General features: G+C 41.8%; 1 protein-coding gene across 6 annotated transcripts in view; it reads right to left on the bottom strand.

The window, feature by feature from the left end:
- Positions 1 to 20,027, bottom strand: part of VPS13D (vacuolar protein sorting 13 homolog D) — a 266,265-nt gene that overhangs the window by 106,167 nt on the left and 140,071 nt on the right. For all 6 annotated transcript variants that reach the window (XM_043924162.1, XM_043924159.1, XM_043924161.1 and 3 more), the window contains 8 exons: positions 19,021 to 19,184; positions 17,722 to 17,830; positions 15,422 to 15,601; positions 13,066 to 13,182; positions 12,068 to 12,217; positions 6,881 to 7,030; positions 5,832 to 5,928; positions 3,558 to 3,706 (listed from right to left, as the gene is read on the bottom strand). In XM_043924162.1, the coding sequence (XP_043780097.1) occupies positions 3,558 to 3,706; positions 5,832 to 5,928; positions 6,881 to 7,030; positions 12,068 to 12,217; positions 13,066 to 13,182; positions 15,422 to 15,601; positions 17,722 to 17,830; positions 19,021 to 19,184 (1,116 nt within the window). The remainder of the gene's footprint in view (positions 1 to 3,557; positions 3,707 to 5,831; positions 5,929 to 6,880; positions 7,031 to 12,067; positions 12,218 to 13,065; positions 13,183 to 15,421; positions 15,602 to 17,721; positions 17,831 to 19,020; positions 19,185 to 20,027) is intronic.

Consider the following 20,027-nt stretch of genomic DNA (forward strand, 5'->3'; position numbering starts at 1 on the left):
CTACCTCCACCAGACCAAAAAAAAAAAAAAACTTGCTGAAGTCTTGCAGAAACTTTAGAGTTAAAGAAGAAATACCTGTCCATATGCCATAAGGTCTCAGATGACAAGCAAGTCCCTGGGCCACGTCTTTTCCTTTCTCAGTTTATCCTGCACTAAACAAAACTGTCTGGAATTCATTCTTTAAAGGTTTATTTATGGTACACAGAGACTGTTTATGTGAAGCAGGGTATTTGCCCATTTTCCTACTGGGACAGTGTTTAAAACTACAGGGATATTTCCCTCTCTGGCACTTTCTGAAATACAATTAACAATACTGGATCTTTTTTCCTTTTAACAAATCTGGTTTTTATTTAGGGAGGGGAGGAAAAAAGTAAAGGGTCTGAAGTTTCCCAACAAATTATTTCAAGCCTTTGAGAAGACAGTTTTAGGCTTTTTAAATAGTGTCTTTGTTTGAAATTCCCCCTTACCCCCACCCTCTTGCTCTCTGACCGTTAAAATGTGGGTTTTCTTCCAAACTAGATTGCTCAATTAAAGCCCTTCTTTTGTAATACCCCAATGCTCTAAATGGGAAAAGGACTGCTGTAGGCCACCTTGTGAAACCTTTTAAAGGTTCCTGGACTCTTTTGATCTTTAAAAAAAAAAAAAAAGGCAAAAGAACACATAGACTACCTGGCATTTTCCATGTCACTCAGCTGCTCCCTAACATGCAAACTTGGAATAATGGAGAACGGGGGGTGGGGAATGCCCTGCGCTCCTTTCTGCATTTGTGAGATGGAGCTATTATCTCCCCCTTCATCCATCGCAGAGCAAGGAATCCAATCGAGATAGCACCTGTGAGACTGCTGAGAGTCCTCTGAACAGACACTCTATCTGGCAATAATGTACCCTCACTGTAAACCTGGAGAGACTTCCCTCTGAGACTTCTGACAGCCTCATTTCTGGTCTGGAGTCAAGAGAATCAAGATAATTATTCCTTCAATACCAAAGACGCGGTTACCTTTTAGTCAGACTCTCATGATTCCTGCTCTGGGACGGGACTCCATTCTTTTAGCCGTTATCTATTCATCTCAAAGAGAGGATTGCACTTCCTAAGAGCTGCTCATCAAGGGATATTACTCTGTTAGAAAACTCTTTGAATAAACGACATTATTTTATGGGTCCCAGACTCCATAAGGAGAACTCAAGACACAATGAAATGGTGACTTCCACAAGCTAAGGATTTAATATTGATGTCCCAATTCCCACCGCCTGGTGTGAGACATTAATGTACCACATTCAGAGTGCCCCCTGCCCACACCTCGTAACTTTGGCCTTCAGTATAGTGCCAAATGAAACATTAGACCTCGATGATTCCTAGTTTATTGCATGGAAAGCAAACTGGTAAGTGTCAATACCCTGGAACTGGGGGTCTGGAGTCACTTCAACTGGAGAAAATCACACGGCATTTGTCAGTCTGGGGGGAAGTTTTCTACTGGGAGCAATCTGAAAGAGAACAGTTAGGTGTCTGTGTTTCTTAGTTAAGATGATTTAAAAAACAAGAAGTCCTTAACTCTCAGGAAATGCTTAACATTGGTTTGCTGGGCGGGTGCCAAGTGTTCTGGGGGAATATATACTTTATCAAACAAACCCATTCCGAAGGGTCACATAAGTCAAGTGGATACTTGTGAATATGAGCAAGATAGTGGTTTTCCCACGGTTTTCCCCCCACTCCCATGCTGATTATAAGTATCTTCGGTCTCCTGGGGAACATGAAGTTAAAGCAAATTAAGCCAACAGGACAGTCCATCGAGAAGGCACTGTTCTCAGGATTGTTGCAGGAGCTCCTGGTTCCCGACCAGCACTCCCAACCACTCACCCCACTTGCTGTCTTAATGAAACTATCACCCTGGTCCTGTCCTGGTCCAAATAGGACTTGATGTGGACCAGGCTACTGTCCTATTACCTATAAGTCTATTTTGGAAGCTGTGAGCAGGCAAATCGTGGGCCACATGAGGCCCGCACATGTGTTTTGTTAGGCTCACAAGGTTGAAAAACAAAAAACAAAAAAATTCAAATGGGTTGCCAACACTTAAAGACCAGGAGATTCCACATAAAAGTCCAGATTTCCGGTTCCACTTTAAGAATTCCGAAGATCTGGCAGCTCTGGGTTCACGTTACCCCATGACAACGGGCTGGAGCTGAGCTGCACTGCCCATTTCAGACGGAGTGTGCACATGCTGAGGGCCATGTCCCCACTGGGCTGCTTCACTTGCTTGCAACGTGGGCAGACCCAGAGGTGTGTATATTTAAGACTCCAGTTTTACTACTTATTTGTTCATGTCTCTAGCTCCTTCCGCTCAGAAAGAGAGATCACCTTGAAGCATCTTCAAGGAGGCAGCATGGGGCAGCGGGAGTCTTAGACAGGTAGTTAGAGAGGAGGTAGACACCATCATAACCATCTTTAAGAGCAACAGAGCAAAGAACCAGAAGTAATGGGTGTCAGCTGCAGGGAGGCAGATGGAGACTCCACCCAAGGAAAGGCTTTTCAACATTCACCCAGTTCTCCTTCTGCTCCTACCACTACCTATCTATTTCTACATTAATTATCTGTATTATCTTCAGGGACAAAGCCCTGTGAACTCCAAAATCCTTGTTTATCAAGCAGAGGATCATTAAGGACACATGAATCTCTAAAACTCCTGATTTCTTAGACACTGAGGGGCAGCTCAGTATAGGGGAAAAATGTATATGAACTTTTGAGTCAAATATTGTATCAGAATTTGAGGAACATCCCTTAATTTTTACTAGATTTTATTGTAGAAAATAAAGACAGTATTCAGACTGCATCTGTCAAGTGCACATCCAGATGCTCTGTAGGAGTGTCACATCCTGGTACGGTGGTGTGGGGGGCCCCACATCTCAGTGGGTATGTAACCATGTCGTCCCTGAAGGTGGTAGACATTTCTACTGTCAACCATTCAAGAAGGGGTGAATACTTAAGAGAGGAGGAGGGCAGGTGAGTCTTGGGCATGAAGAGAAGATACTGTCTGGGCTGCAGCTTTTCTCTTGAGTCTGGGGGCGGCCCAGGAAATGGGCTTTTGCCTCACTGAGATAAGCCAAGGGCTAAGCAGAGGGCAGATGGGTTTTTATGTCATTCTGTGTTTATTCTTTTGTTACTCTTTAATCTTCAGTAAAGTCATACTTAAATGTTAAAAAAAAAAAAAAAAGAAAGAAAGATACGGTTGACCCTTGAACAACATGGGTTTGAACTACATCGTCCACTTACACGTGGGTTTTTTTCAGTGGTTTGCACTTGGCTGCAGAACCGCACATGCAGGCCAATGATAACGTCTATGTGGATTTTCAAGTTCAAGGAGGATGGGTGCTCCTAACCCCGTGCTGCTCAAGGGTCCACTCTACATACACGTATGAGTTGATAAACTGTCTCAGAAAGGGAAACCTGTAAAAATACTTGCTACAAATGATGAGGCTGGACAGGAAAAGGCAAGTAGTAATAAGCACATTCATTCTTTTCTTAGGAAAAGTGGTTTTTAGAACTTTCCCCGTGAGGAGCTCACCTTGAGGTCCAGTGGAAGCTTGTTGGATGTGAACACGCTCAGCTTGATCTGGGGAATACTGATTTTGAGATTCTCAAAGTAGTATCGGATTGGCGTCCCGCCTTGCTCAGCTGTCTTTTCGTGGAGGTTTTCATCATATTTTTCCACCTCTGGCACAAAGGTAGAATTGTTTTTTGTTTTTCTTTAATAAGTCTCCTTAAAGTCTCGTGATTCAAATACTTCAGGCACATTGAAAAGAAATTCATAGGAAGATGAAAACATTTATCTCTCTAAATTTAGCTTTTTAATACATACAGCATCCTGATATCACTTCTATATAAAAGCAGATGTGGTTCACGTTGTTTATCAGAAAAGTACAATAGCTTAAACTACTGATTTGCAACTCTGCACCACCTGGCAGATATAATCTCTGGAAAAAATAATCCAGGTGGGAAAGTCAAAGGTCATGGGGCAACACACTTTCTAGAAATCCTGTCCTTATCATTATTATTACTATAAATGACCCAGATTATTTGAATTTATCTCAGAAAATGATATCAAAATAAGTACTTGGAGCATACTTTCATTCAGTCATAATGAACATGACCAATTAAATGATGAATCTGAGCAAAACATAATGTCTTAAAAAGAAACAGGCTGCAGGCTATAAAGAACTGACATCAGGACAAGTGATGCTCTCTCTCCCAAACAGTGGACACTATTTATTTATTTATTGTCACACTGTGAAGCCTGTGTGCCCCGACCAGGGATCAAACCTGGGTCCTTGGTAGCGAGAGTGTAGAGTCCTAACTACTGGACTGCCAGGGAATTCCCAGAGGACATCACTTAAATAGCACATGGAAGCACATTACTCACTTGTTATCTCATGAAGTAAAAGGGACAAACATGAGCTAACACACAGCAGTGTGCTCTTCAGCTTGATGCTGGTCCCCACATCTGTGTGGGCAGCTCATCTGCACTTGGATTTATGCGCCTTAGAAATAAAACCAAAGGGACTATACATAGCTACACATCAAACAAATTTATACTAGAAGCTTTTATAGCTCTATTTATAGAAAGAGGGGAATAGGTTTAAAAAAAAAAAAGGTAGCACAACAAAGACAGGCTTATCTGTATTCAGGGAATAGGAACAGTTATAGAAAGTGGAGGAGATTCCTCAGTGAAAGGCAGGCAAGGATTTTATAAGTCTAAATCCACTAGACAATGCATAGGGAGAAATTTATTTAGAGCAACTTACAAGAAGAGCATGTCCAATCAAATTTAAAGCAAAACTTCCCAGGAAGGTACCCAACAAGAACAGATACCTGGCAGCAAGCTCAAGTGGCTTTCTGAACACACACACACACACTGGCGTTTCCACCCAAAGTAGAGAACGCAGCATTAGACACACAGGATCTTGCTCTTGACCCCAAATATGCTTAAAGCTTAAATTCTAAGTCTGGGATAAAAAGAGCAAAAACATTTTTCTTGCACTGTGTGTATGTATGCACCTATTTCACAAATCCCCAGGAATTTTTTCCCCCTAGCCAACATGGGCAGACAAACATTAGAAGTCTCAATCTTATCATTTCTTTAGGCTTAATATTTAGTCTTCAAAAGACTAAGCATTACTGACTTCTTTCTAAGCTGTATAAACAGTCTTGAAAGGCCATGATGAGGATCTAAAACAAAGAGACGACAGCTAAATAATTTCTGGAGCATCGCTGGAAAATTTAGGTTTTTCAATAGCTCATCTTACTCCTCTCTCCAAAATAGCACAATAACTGAAAACCTCTGTAATTACATTAAGGCATAAGGGTATAGATGTGAAAAATATAAAGTTAAGGGGTTGAGGCTGGCCAATTTTCTTCTTCAGCTAAACCAAAAGAACTGCTGAAGGGATTTCTGATTCTTGGCCCTGAGTCTGTTTAATAAACAAAGGTTAGGAAACAAAGTGGTCAGCTAAATGAATAATATCATTTCTGCCATCCTAAAGCAGATGTGTCAAAAAAAAAAAAAAAAAGAAACAAAGAGGAACAAAAGACTGCTTCCCAAAGGCTTGCCCTGGGTATGCCTGGGTCCGGAAGGCCCTCCACATGCAGGCATACCTCACTACCTGTCAACAGGCAACACTGAGAAACAAAAACGGACCACAAGCCTTAGCTTCCCCGCTCAGACCACGAATTGGGAAGGCAGCTCACCAGGCATCTAGAGGCTACCTGTGTTCACAAGCAGACTAAAAAACACCACCCTAGTACCAATTCCCAGATACAAACCTGGAACACTGGACATTACCTGATTCAGCTTGATCATAGCCAAAGAAACTCAGCAGCTTGAGGAGCAGTTTCTCCTCAATTTGTACCGTGAATCTCTGAGCCGTGACCATCAGGTGCTAGAGAGAAAGAAATTCTGATTTACAGTGCGAACGTCAGAGGAACTTTCATCTGCAACCTAAGAAGGCCCCAATGGTACGGCATGGTCTCTTAATATGATTTCATAATCATATTGCCAATTTTCCTCTGCCTCATCTCTCTCCATGTTATAATGAACCCAAAATTCCAGAAGATGTTTAATAGATGATTCACCATCCTGTTGCTTGGCGCCAGGGCATCTGTGTCAGTTAGTCAGGACGACGTTTTCAGATGCACCATGCAACTGAGTTCATGTGGATGGCATCTAGTTCAAGGAGGAGACTGGACTTGTAAATGTGAGGACCACATGCAGGCATGGCCCCCACTGGCCCTGGTAACAAAGGACCAGAAATATGAGGAGCAACCTCTTAGCTCCCATTTTTCCAGACAAGCTAGCTTTGTAACACTAGCTTGTACATGAAGACTTCTCCACAAAAGAAAGTGTATCACTTTTTGAATGATCTACTTTTAGTATGATCTGCTTTTAGTGAACACTGTGGCAGCTCAAGGTGTCTGTCCCAAGTCAGGCCCCTCCTACCCCTTGTCCAGTAGTCTGAGATTATTTTTTTTTTAATTTATTTTGTTGAAGTATAGCTGTTTTACAATGCTGTGTGTTAATTTATGGATTATAACATTAATAATATATCTAGACCATAGTCTAGATACCTGGTCACGATCAATCTAGAAGATGCTATACTTTCCTGCAGAGACTTCATGGTGAAAAATACACACTCTGATGGATTCAGTTCTATTACCTGATACTCATCGACAGCACAACTGAGAATATAAAGTTTAAAGAGAAACTTCCATCAATCCAGCTACACAACGTGTTGAGTTGCTTGTGCCTTTACCCCCTGGACTATTTCCATCTGCGGCCTGCACTGCTGCTCTCAGCCTGGGCTGTGAGAGGACAAAGCGAGTCCACCAGCCTACCTTGTAGATGTTGGTCAGCGCACTCTTACTGGGGAACTTCACTGCATTCACCTGCACAGCCGGGCCTGTCTCAATGACCTCATTCTCGTTGCTCAGAGGGGTCACGTAGAGCATGAAGGGCTGAGTGGTGCCAATGAGCTGGTTGTCCACCTGGGACATGAAAAAGCAGTGACAAAAACGGACGAGTTCCTCAGTTTTCATTTTTACCCTTGACTGGATCTCAAAATATGCAGGTCACTCAGAAAGTACCTTTGGAAAAACATACCTCCACTAAACCCAGCAACAATAATAGTAGTAGTAACAGGAGCTATACTTTATTTGGTGAGTACTATGTGCCAAGGGTGCTTCCCTGGCGGCTCAGTGGTAAAGAATCTGCCAGCCAATGCAAGAGATGCAGGTTTTATCTCCAGGTCAGAAGGTCTCCTGGAGAAGGAAATGGCAACCCATTCTACTATTCTTGCCTGGGAGATCCCTTGGACGAGGAGCCTGGTGGGCTACAGTCCATGGAGTCAAAAAGAGTCAGACACGACTGAGCGAGTAACCACCACCATGTGCCAAGCACTGAGCTAGTCCCCGCACAAGGATCATCTCAGCAAGTCCCACGGCTGCCAGGCTGTCCGAGTTATTAAAGCTGCATCCTCACCACAACCTCCTGGGGACCATCTCTGTCCTCGCGTCACAGATGAAGAAGCCAAAAAGAGACACCCCTGTTGGAGGCTCTACACCTAGTCAGTGACAGAACGAGAACTGAACTCCAATTCTCTCTGTCCCCAAAGCGGACACTCTCAGCCAACAGGTTACTGATGTTTCTCTCGTTCCAGATTCCCTGAATAAGAACTCAAACCGGTCAATCCTAAAGGAAATCAACCCTGAATATTCACTGGAAGGACTGATACTAAAGCTGAAACACCAATACACTGGTCATCTGGTGTGAAGAGCTGACTCACTGGAAAAGATCCTGATGCTGGGAAGAATGAGGGCAAGAGGAGAAGGGGGCAACAGAGGATGAGATAGTTAGACGGCATCACCAACTCAATGGACATGAGTTTGAGCAAACTCCGGGAGCTGGTGAAGGACAGGGAAGGCTGGTGTGCTACAGTCCATGGGGTCACAAAGAGTTGACACGACTCAGTAACTGAACAACAGCAACAAAAGAGCTCAAACCAAAAATCAGTAACAAATGGCTGCCAAACAGGCACAGCTACCCATCCTCAAGTCAACTCCTTCTAGGGATGGAGTGATGACAGTGGCGGAAACAGGGACTGCTCTGTTCATCCCCCATGAGCAGCATCACGGAGAACACTCTCCCCACACTCAGGCAAGTTCATGAATGTCGGCAGGCTCATGGCAGGAAGTGAGCATCTTCACTTCCTGTTTCACCCTACAGGCCCACACTGGGAAGAGGAAAGAGGAGAGAGCATGTATCAGGTATCCCCTCAGCGTCCTTCCCACACGCCACCTAGCACACCCCTCAGTACAGTCCTAAAGGTTAAGTGTTCTTCCTCCCTATGTTACAAACAGGAAAACAAAAGCTTAGAGAAGTTACATTACTTACTCAGATTCACCAAGTAGTAAGTGGGAGAGTGGGGATTCAGATACAGGTGTTTCAAGCACCAAGCCCTGACCTTTGCACTGTATCACCAGGACTTCCACAGAATCATTCTGTCCAGTCGCTGTGGGCAGTCCTTCTGCTGGCTCTCATGGTACAGAGGGAAGGGCGGGGGACCTAAAGCCCTTCTTTCTGCTTCCATTTCCTTTTCCTCCCACATGCTCTCACAGCAGCCAGAGTGATCCACCAAAAACACACACCATGTCCCTCCTTTCTGGACACCCTGCAGGGGCTTCCCTTTCTCAGAGGACTGCACAGCCTCCTCGGCAACGCCGCCAGGGCCAGCGGGACTCAGCTCCACCACACGTGGCTGTCATCCAGGCTCCCCACCATCCTGCACACAAGCCTCCCTGCTGTTTCCCAAAGGTGGGTGAGTCCCCCCCACTTCTCAGAATTTTCCAGAACGTTTTTCCCCTAGAACACTTTTTCTCTGGTATCTCACTCTCCTCCTCTAAGCTCGGCTTGGCTCCCACATCCTCAGGAAGAGCTTTCGAGGCCACTTTACCCAAAGCAGCACCATCTCCCTTTATTCTCTCACAGAAAGTGTCCCAGGATGGAATGATTCACTTGCTTGCTCGCTTCCCTACTGGCTGACTTCTTCCCTAGGTTCTCAGCTCAGAGAGCAGAAACGTCACCCTTTGGGTCACAGTGATATCTGCAGAGCCCAGTGCCATGCCTGACTCACAGGCAATATCAGCGACAACCCACCAGTCACATCCAATAGGTGAAATGACAGTAAAGTTCCCCCTTACTCTGACCTCTTCTCTATACTCTCCCCAAACACATTTGGCATAAGTGTACTAACTGCAAATTTCTTCTGATCCTTGTTTTACTCTCTCAATCAGATTAGAAGTTCCCTAAGGGTGGGACTGGGCTTCCCAGGTGGTGCTACTGGTAAAGAATTTCCCTGCCAATGCAGAAGACACAGGAGACTTGGGTTCAATCCCCGGGTTGGGAAGATTCCCTGGAGTAGGAAATGGCAACCCACTCCAGTATTCTTGTTTGGAAAATTCCATGAACAGAGGAGCCTAGTGGGCTCCATGGACCCACCATGGGCTGCTAAGCGTCAGACATGACTGATGCAACTGAGCACGCATGCATGAAAGGTGGGACTAAATTTTCTGCTTTTAAAAATTCTTTCTCACAGTACTGTAATCATAGTAAATGCTCAAATCTGTTTATTTTTTATGATTTACAGCACACATTAAATCAAGAGACACTACAAGAAGAAGTATCTGTTTAAGTATAGTTATGAAGTTAATGAACATCAAATGACTCCTTGGATCTCTGTAATACTAAAAAAGAAAGACAAAGAAATGGAGGTACAAGATACCAACTTTCTATCCTCAAACAAATGTGATGTCATTAGCCTGAACCCTTTGCTATCTGTGATATATGATAAAAGAAAAAATTCTTCTGAAAAGGGTTTTGGCATGGATGGAAGTATCACTACTTTCTGCCTTAATGATAATCCTTTAACATTCTCTGTAGTGTGGATCTGCTGGAAATGAGTTCTTTTAGTTTTTGAATGTCTAAAACACCTTTAATTCACCCTGGTTCCTGAAAGATTTATTTGCTGGGCACAGACTTCTAGGTTGGCAGTTTGTTTTTTCCTTTCAATACTGTAAAAACGTTGCTGACTATCTTCTCACTTGTGTTGTTCACAATGAGAAACTGGCTGTCATTCTCACCTTTGTTCCTTGGAAGGAACATGCTTTTTTAATCTGGATGTTTTATCACTGGTTTTGAGTAACTGATTATGATGTACCTTGGTATAGCTTCCACTATGTGTGTGTGTGGCAAGGGGGGTGGTGTGAAAGTGGCTTTGTGTTTGAGCTGCTTCTGTGAGTTTATAGTTTTCACTAAGTTTGAAAATTTTATGGTCAAAATTTCTTCAAATATTTTTTTTCTGTCTTCTCCTCTCTCTCTGTTCTAGGGATTCCAATTATCTATATAGTATTGATATTCGGTTGCTTGAAGTTTTATCATAGGTCACTGATGCTGGTCTCTTTGTGGGTTTCTAGGTTTTTTCCCCTTGGATTATTTTTCTCTGGGTATTTCAACAGTTTCTCTTGTTATAAGTTCACTCATCGTTTTTTTTCTTCACTGTGTCATCTGCTTCTGATCAAATCCAGTGTTTTTATCTATTTCATTTTAATTTCTAGAAGTTTGATTTGAGATTTTGACTATCTTCCAGCTCTCCACTTAACTTTTTGAACATGTGGAATAGAATAGTTACAGTAAGTTTTAATGTCCTTCTCTGAATATCCTAATGTCTCTGTTAGTTCTGGGTTGGTTTGGAATGATCACTGCTCTCATTATGTATTGTGTTTCCTTGCCCCTTGGCACTCCTGATGATTTCTGACAGGATGTCAGACACTGTGGTTTTCATTCTGCTGGGTGTTGGATGTTTCTGTATTCCATTGAATCTGGAGCTTTGTTCAGGGATACGGTTAATTTACTTGGAAACAGCTTGATCCTTTCAGAGCCTCCTTTTATATGACTGATTTGTCAGGTACGTCTGGAGCAGTGCTCAGCTTAGGCCTCAACATGTACCATGGAGGCCCAAGACTTTCTGGAAGGCTCTTCCCAGTGTCCCATAATTATTAGTTTACCCATTGCAGCTGGGGGTGAGCTGCAGGCACTGCCCCTGTGTGCTTTTCAGAAGGTAGTCTCCTCATGTACACCTCTGATCTGTTGTGTCTCTGCTGCATACCTGCAGGGCCCTCTGCAAATCTCCGGAGATTTCCTTCTGTGCAGCATGCCCCTCCCAGGTCTGCTGTCCTATGAACTCTGGCTGCCTTGGTCCTAGGACTCTCAATTCTGTTCAGCTCATCCACTCTACAGGCTCTGTCTCAGTCTCTCCACCTGGTGCAGAGCCTGAAAACTTTTTCAAGGCAGCAAGCTGGAGTGATGAAGAAGGAAATGGTAACCTACCCCAATATTTTGCCTGGGAAATCCTAAGGACAGAGGAGCCAGGGGGGTACAATCCACAGGGTCACAAAAGTCAGATGCAACTTAGCAACCAAACAACAACAACAAAGTTGGAATGACTGCAGGGCTCACATCTTTTGTTTCCCACCTTTCGGAGATTACTGTCCTTTGTTGCCTGATGTCTAGTGTCTTGAATCTGTTGTCTCTTTATTTTATCTGGATTTGGGGGGTGTTTCAGGTAGGACAGTAAATCAGATCCCTGTACTCCATCTTGGTCAGAAGCACAAACTCACTTCCCTAGCTTTTCTCTTTTCTCCCTGCGGTGAACTTCAGTTCTTCTAAATGATGGTTAGAGGATTTTCATTGTTTTCTCTGTTTACAAGATGGGGAACCAGCAGTCACCTTCCTCTGTGCCACCTTGACTAAGTTCTCCAAGTTACTGATAGGCTAGATATTATATTTAGAATTCTGCTGTCTGGAAAAATCATTAAAGACAAATGTAGGTAAAAATGATTCTTTTCATAGAACAATTTTTTAAAAGCCACAGAGCACTAAATTCCTAGAACATTAAACACTGATCTGGTCAGCTGTTCAGCAGGAAGAAAAAAAATAAAATCAACAAGTTCTGAGCCTCCCCCACTCACCTGTACATCCTGTATGCTGAGTTCAAGCATGTGACTGGTGGCCAGCTGTGTGTAGTGCACGTTGATTCCCGAAAGACTTGCAAAGACCAGTTCTTCTGGGACTTTATTAATTAAAGACAGCCCAATTCCACCTTCTAACTTCACAAGCACCTAAAAGAAAACCAAAATATGGCACATTGGCAATTTGAATCAGAGCTTAAGGTAGCCAGGAGAGTACAAGGAAACACATGGCTTTAAGTCCCTCTCTTCTGCCTCTGAGCCTATGAACACCACTTAAAGAAGAGTTGTAACTCTGACCTAGATGGCTCAAATTTCATCATCTTACTAGAAGCCTTCCTCTCTAGGCATACTCCTCACCCCAACAAGAACTCAGCAGTGATATGATAAAACCTCTGCTGGAGCACTAATGACATTCTGCATTTTATTACAGGAAAATAATTGTTTGAGAATCTTTCTTCCTATTTGGGAGGCAAGCTCTCGTTAAGTCATTCATTGAACATCCATAACATCCAATCTAGTGCTGTACATAAAGGCATTTATGTTTTTTCAGAAGATTACTGAATAAATGAGGAATAAGTGTGCTTTATCACACTCATCTCATATTCCTTTGCAAACTTGTTACTTTCTTTCCAATGGACAAACAGGGGCAGAGGAAGGAAGATGTCAGAGTCAGCTGGAGCCAAAAAAAGATAAGATCTAGTTTGCTTATTCTCAATCTTCGGTCCTGTTTAAATTCTTTATTTTTCATCTTACTCTAGCAATGTCTGTTACATCCTGATTTGACCTGAGCTGTTATTTAACTAACATATTCACACATTCATGTTGTGATAACATTAAGTACTGTGAAGTAACAAGGATACTTAGAAGTCAGAGAGGGCAAAAAAAAAAAACCCAAAAAACAAAAACAAAAAAAAGAAGGTCTCAACTGAGAATATTAAAGAGCAAAATTCCAAACAAACTTATAATGAAGATGTGACCTTGCGAGAGTTCAAACGTACTTCCAATTCCTGTTCTGTGTCTGGATTCTTTAGTTTCTGCAGCTCTCGTTCAGTAACAGGAAGTTCATCCACTTCATATGATGAACGGTCACTTTTCCGTTGGGAGAAATCTGTTATCTGAGGTCAAATAAAACACTGTACTTAGTAAGAGGGCTCACACTTCCATTGCGAAACACACTCCACACCAATTGTATGAGTCAAAAGTCACTATGCACTCAATAATCTTATGGAAGTTAATGGTTTCCAAAGCACTGCTAAGGTAAGATTTATGTAATAATGAAGCAAACATGGTTTTGAGTCTGTATGACTAACACCAAGCTGTGGACCTTGAGAGTTTCATACAGTGTGGGGTAGGCATCTGTAGGTGATCCAGAATTATAGCTCAAGTCAAAATATGCAAAGCTCAGGATCACAGCATTTGTTTTTTGCCTTGAGAAGGGTGCTTTTTAAAGAAGTGTTGTGGATCAGGATGTACTGTCTCAGAGAGTTCACTGTTACATATCATCAACATCTTTTCTTTTTCCTTAATTCGAATTCATCAAGCCCTGGTAAATCCCTGTCTCCAGCACAGACCTCTCCCTGAGCTACAGACCCATACTTGTACTGACTTCTGGACATTTTCATGTAGTATCATATACTTAATAAGTTCAAAACTTAACTCCTCGTTTTCCCTCAGAAGTCTGCTCTACATACATTTCTTTGTGATGTAGATTATCATCCTCTTAAATGCCCAAATTGAAATTTTGAAGGCCACTCTTGACTCCTTCCTCTCTCTCATCCCCACAGTCAATCTGACCAACTCTACTCTTTAATAAGTTCTCATTTCTTTTTTTTAAGTTCTCATTTCTAATCATTTCTCTCCAGTCTCCTCATGTCCATCTCTTGCCGTATATTTTGGTTTGAATCACCACAATCTTTCATCCAGGTCTTTCCCAACTGGCTTTTTTCTCTGTTTCCAATTTCATTCCACTCCAACTCTCCACACTGCAGCCAAAGTGAGCAAGTCAAAATAAATTTCTGATCATGTCACCCTCTGACTCTCTGTTGCCATAGAAAAAACACAAAATCTTTAGCATGTGTCAAGCTTTTTTAATGTTCTGGCCCCTTCTACTGTCTCCTGCCTCTTTCTTAGCACATTCTAGGTGCCAGTAAGATCACTCTTTTTTATCTCCAGGCCTTCACTTATCAACCTCCCAAATATATATAATGTACTTACTTTGTTTACTACTTATGGTTTATCTCTTCCACTACAATGAAAGCTCCAACACAGCAGGGAACTTACTTTGTTCACTAGTCTAGATTCAGTACGTAAAACTGTGTCCGGCTCTAACAGATGCTCAGTAAATAACTGGTGAGTTAATACTCTCATTCTTAGGGCACAGCGCCCCTGCCTTTCCTTCTTCTTCTTTTTGGCCACACCACAGGGCATGTGGGATCTTAGTTCCCCTGAAAGGGATCAAACCCTTGCCCTTGCATTGGAAGCGCCCAGGCTTAACCACTGGACAGCTAGGGAGTCCCCAGTCTTTCCTTCTTGATTTGGCTAACTCCTTCCAGTTAACCTTTAGATCTCACCTTAAGTATTACTTAGCTTAGAAAGCCCCTCTCCAAATCTGGGCATACAAATCCTTTCTAGATACTACTCATAACACCTTCCACTCCTACTTTCAAAACATAACATTTTAAATTGTCTGATTACAGACCTCAGAGATCTTCTTGTTGTTACTGTTATTAATATGTCAATTATTTAAATGTACAATAAACATATATAATGATGGATAATAATATGCGCTATTCTTGATAGTATCTTTTTAATTCTCATATTTTGTTTTTACTCATCCTTTTTTTTAAATGACATATATAGTTGATTTACAATGTTGTGTTAGTTTCATGTGTATAGCATGTAATTCAGTCACACATATATATCTTTTTTTTTTTCAGATTCTCTTTCCTTGTGCTGTATGCTGTGCTTAGTCGCTCAGTCATGTCCGACTCTTTGAGACCCAATGGACTGCAGCCTGCTAGACTCCTCAGTCCATGGGCATTCTCCAGGCAAGAATACTGGAGTGGGTTGCCATGCCCTCCTCCAGGGGATCTTCCCAACCCAGGGATCAAACTGAGGTCTCCCGCATTTCCTTATAAGTTACAATAAATTAATTCTTATACCTTTTAAAATACCATCTCATATCTTACTTATACTTTAATTCTTATAACAACTTTGTGAGGCAGGTCTTACCCCCATTTTATAAACAAGGACAAGATATCCTCATGTTCAGCATAGATAATTCAATAAATATTTGTTGAATGACTCACAGGGAGAACACTGAGTTTCATGTCAGTTCTTACAATAAAGTATCACCTGGAGCGCTCTAGTTGGTCCATCTGGAACAACTCTGATGGACAACATTCCAGAACCAGGCCTCATTTTTTGGTTAATAAATTGTTGTTCAGGTGGAACTGGCCCCAGAAGCTCCATGGAAGTGTCCGGACCAAGAACAACTTCAGCTCCATCAAACAAACCAGACAGCCCTCCTTTGGCCTAAAGGACAGAGGAAAGATGTATGAAAAAAGGCAAAGGCACTAACTTTGACAATTTAACATGTCATTTGAAACAAGTCACCAAATTTAAACTCACTTCTGAAGGTCAACATACAGCAAAACTTTTACTGTTTTTTCAGTCTTAGAGTTGATAAAAAAAACAGTAGGATTACTAGGGCCAAGATGGAAACTTATACTGCATGAATTTAAGGAATTCTGGGTAAGATAATTCCACAAATACAGCATATTAGCTTAGTGATAACTTCTAGTCATTAAGATAAGCATAAAAAATAAAAAAGTTCCGAAAGTCCTGTTTCTTTGAGTGTTCTCCCTAGGGCTGTCTTAAAAATCTGAAACATTCTGAAAATTTAAAAATTATCACCATCACTCAGCTTTCCAATAAAAAGCAAATGCTGAATGGAAAACCTCCCCCAACATGCATATGGCTGGACCATCAAATATCAAAGATGGTGTCTCTTCTAAAATTAAACAGGGAATTGTGATGTCATTGATAGCCAGTTATTTGGGCCTTTGGAGAAAAGCACCTTCTTGCCACATGCCCCAAGTAAAAACTAAAACTCTATAGGATGATGCCTTTGGGGGAGAGCACACAGGGCTGGAGAAAATGATAGCACAAGTGTCTCGATTTCCCCTTGTTAGTTTTTAAACAGTAAGTAATGAGAAGGAAAATTTGAGCTGGGTTTATAGGACAGATTTCAACATGGAGAAACCTTTTATGACTGTTTCAGGTTTAGAAGAACGTGCACACAACCTTATAAGGACAGTGTCAGAAAATGTTTTAATGCCATCAATTACTTTATTCAGAATAATAAGATTGAAACAAGCTTATTTCCCTAACCAAAACACATTCTGCTTTGTTGAATACTGTTGTTATAGGGTCACTCACAACCAGAGAAATGATGAAATAGATTCAAGAAACAACAAACACCAGAAAGGGATTTGCGGGGCAGGGGGATGCTCTAAAAGAATTGGAATTACAAGGGCTTTAGAAACAAACCAGAAGTAAAGTCAGGGTCAGACACAGAACCCAACAATTATAACAAGCCCTCTTTTGCCTCTAGAAGTCTGAATTGTATTGCTAATTGAAAATCACAAATCCATTCCAGATGTGTGTTTCATATAAGCAGCTTGTCTTTGATGAAAAAAGCTCAGGGCAATAGAGATAAAGAAAATAAATCTCACCAAACAGCAGTCCGAGGCTCCTTACAGTTTCACTTGCTGCCCTGGAGAACAAGCTCCCATTATGGAAGGACGGCCAGGTTTCCCCCAGGTCAAACACACTAAGACCTCTCTAGCCTAGCTCTAGCGTTTGCCTTTTGGGTAAAACTGAGGCAGAACTGCATACACAGTCACACGTATTGTTCTGCTCTATGCCCAAACCTCTCACACATCTTCCCTGCTACCCATCTCAGAGCCATGGTACCATTCTTGGCCTGAAGCCAGAAGGAGAGAAAATCCAAATTCCTGGTAATTTTCCAAACACACATTTGCTTATAAAGTACCCAGGAGTTTTGCATGCGGTGAACAGGCTGAGTTGAGGGCAGGGGAGATTTGACCAGTAATCTTAATTTTGACATTTGCTACAATTAAATGTTTATTTGGGCACCACTAAGAATGCACAAGTAAACAGAATCTGGAGCATGCAGAGCGCTTGGTGATTATTTACCATCTCAGAGAACACTTTATAAAAGACAGTTTTAACTTCACAGGTCTAAAACAAATCTGTCTAACTTATGGTGAGCTTTTAGCTGACATTTTTCTCTCTCTTTTTAAAACTTCATAGGTAATTTATCTCATCAAAGGAAAAAAAAAAATCCAAATAAGCCGGGGGGGGGGGGGGGGGGGGGGAAATCACTCAGAGGCAACCATTTCTAAAACATTTCTTATATGTCACCTTCAAGAATATTTTCTGGGTAAATATGCATAGATGCACTAAGTTTCATGGTTTTCCTGACTAAAATGAAAGAATACATATTTGCTCTGTAATTTTTTTTTTTCCCATTCAACAACATCTCATGGATATTCCAAATGAGACTCTGTTTAAAAAAAAAAAGGCTCAACCACTGCTTGCTGCAACTGAGGATGTCAAAACCTACTGACCTGGACCACCAGCCCATGTAGCCCGCAGGTCAGCTTCCCTTCTCTGAAACTCCAAGTCTGGGTTGTGCTCCGCCTACGGTCAGGCTTCCGAAGCATTAGTGGCTCGTATCTGGAAGAAAGGAAAAAGTAACAAGTCCTGTGAATCAAACACTTCAGGTCTGAAGACAGTATCAGGATGATGGGTTTTACTCTTCTTGCTTCTAATATCTTCTGCCCTGGAAATCTAACAGACAGCTCGCTTGAATCCTATGGCAATTAGGTTATCTCTAGATGAGGAAAGAAGAATAAAATAAAATGGAAAGCAGTGAGGTCAACAAATACGAATACTTAGGGATTCATAATTTAATAAATGAAATATGTGTTTTCTTGCTTTCTCACGATGACAAGTTATCATGCAGTCTCAGGCAGTATGCAAAGGGTTTTAAAAATATTTTCAAAAATCTTTTCTGCTTTATTTCCAATACTTTTATTTTATATTGAGTTTTAACTTGTAAGTCCTATAAAGTCATTTTGGAAATAAACAAGGTATTAGCTGAAAACATACACTGACTACATGGGCAAACTGAGGTATAGGCTAATAACTTATTCAAAGTTAAAGAGCTGATTTGAATTCAAGGAGCTAAGTCATAAAAACACATTTGATTATTTTCTTAATAATTTATTTCTGCTTTCAAAAGATTTAACAAAATTATTAGATTAAAAACCAAACTTTTCCCTTCTAGGGAGCGCTGGTCATGAAATGCCTCCCAAAGTATGGTTGAATTTATGACCATGAGGGGACCCTGTCAACTACAAACTGATGCTTGCCAAGAGCAGTTGGGGCCTCCCCGGTGGCTCAGCAGTAAAGAATCCACCTGCAATGCAAGAGATGTGGGTTCAATCCCTGGGTGAGGAATATCCCCTGGAGGAGGGCCTCCAATATTCTTGCTGGGAAAATCCCATGGACAGAGGAGCCTGGCGGGCTACAGTCAATGGGACTGCAGAGTTGGACATGACTAACGTGACTGAGCACATTCACTTCTAGGGAGCAATGGCAGATAGACGTTTGGCTGAAAATAAATTCACTTTTCATAACATATCCTTCTTATTGTTTGATTTTTTTTTAACATCTCCACGGGCATTTCCATAATAACTTTTAAAAGCAAAAAACCCAATACTCATATTTGGAAATAAAATTCTATTGTCGAAGAAAAACCAAATTCTTACTTCACTTCTAAACTATAGCTTTTGGGTATACATTTCCTCTGAGTCTGAATTTGAAAGTGGTAAACTTGAATCAGAAGCTGCCTAGAAAGTTACCTGTTGTCAGTGACTGCAGCGAGACCAGCTATATCCAAGATGGCAGAGCCCTCGGCAGAGCGGGCAGCCGAGGGCTCACTGGGGTTGTGAGGCACAGAAGAGCCCTCGTGGGCCAGCATGCCTGTTCCAGTCATCCTCCACAGCTGAGAGCGCTTCCCTGGTTCCTGTCGGGCAGAGACAGAAAGAGCCATCATGTGCAGACACAGCTCCAGACAAGGGCTGGATGAATTCTCAAGGAGGAACTGTACTAAAAAGGACATTGTCCACATTAGATACTAACAGATGCTTAATTCAAACTTGCATTATTGTCAATTCCCAGTTGCAGTTTGGATGAAACCTGCTACTCTTTGAAACAATAAAAAAAACCCAAATAATGTAAACTTTAAAACTTTACTTTCTGAGCAAACTAGTGAGTCGAGGTTCAATCTAATTCCCTCCAGTAGCTGTTAACTGCTCTTCCTGGTAGTAACCCTCCATGCCTTACGTGGAAGAGAGATCCAATTATATAAAGTATATATGATATTCTCAACACTTGGTCTTTTGTGATGCTCGTAACTGGCAGACAACAAGAATTTACCAGGGCTCTCCCCCATCCCACGTTTATCATGGATGCATACTACATAGAGGGCTTCTCTGATAGATCAGATGGTAAAGAATCCACCTGTAATGTGTGAGACCTGGGTTCAACCTCTGGGTTAGGAAGATCCCCCCGGAGAAGGGCATGGCAAGCCATTTCAGTATTCTTGCCTGGAGAATCCCCATGGACAGAGGAGCCTGGTGGGCTACAGTCCATGGGGTTGCAAAGAGTCAGACAAGACTGAGCTACTAAGTGATACCTACTACATTGATGGTTTCCAATTCTCAGGTCAGCTGCGTTCAGTATTAAGCTGATTATATTCAGAAATTATACTAAATTGTTGCTACTAATTCTAAATATATTTTCTCCTTAGCAATATTTTATAAACAGCACTTGGGACTTCCAGGCCAATTCATGAGAAGCAATAATA

This window comes from Cervus elaphus, chromosome 14 (assembly GCF_910594005.1).
Source record: "Cervus elaphus chromosome 14, mCerEla1.1, whole genome shotgun sequence".
NCBI lineage: Eukaryota > Metazoa > Chordata > Mammalia > Artiodactyla > Cervidae > Cervus > Cervus elaphus.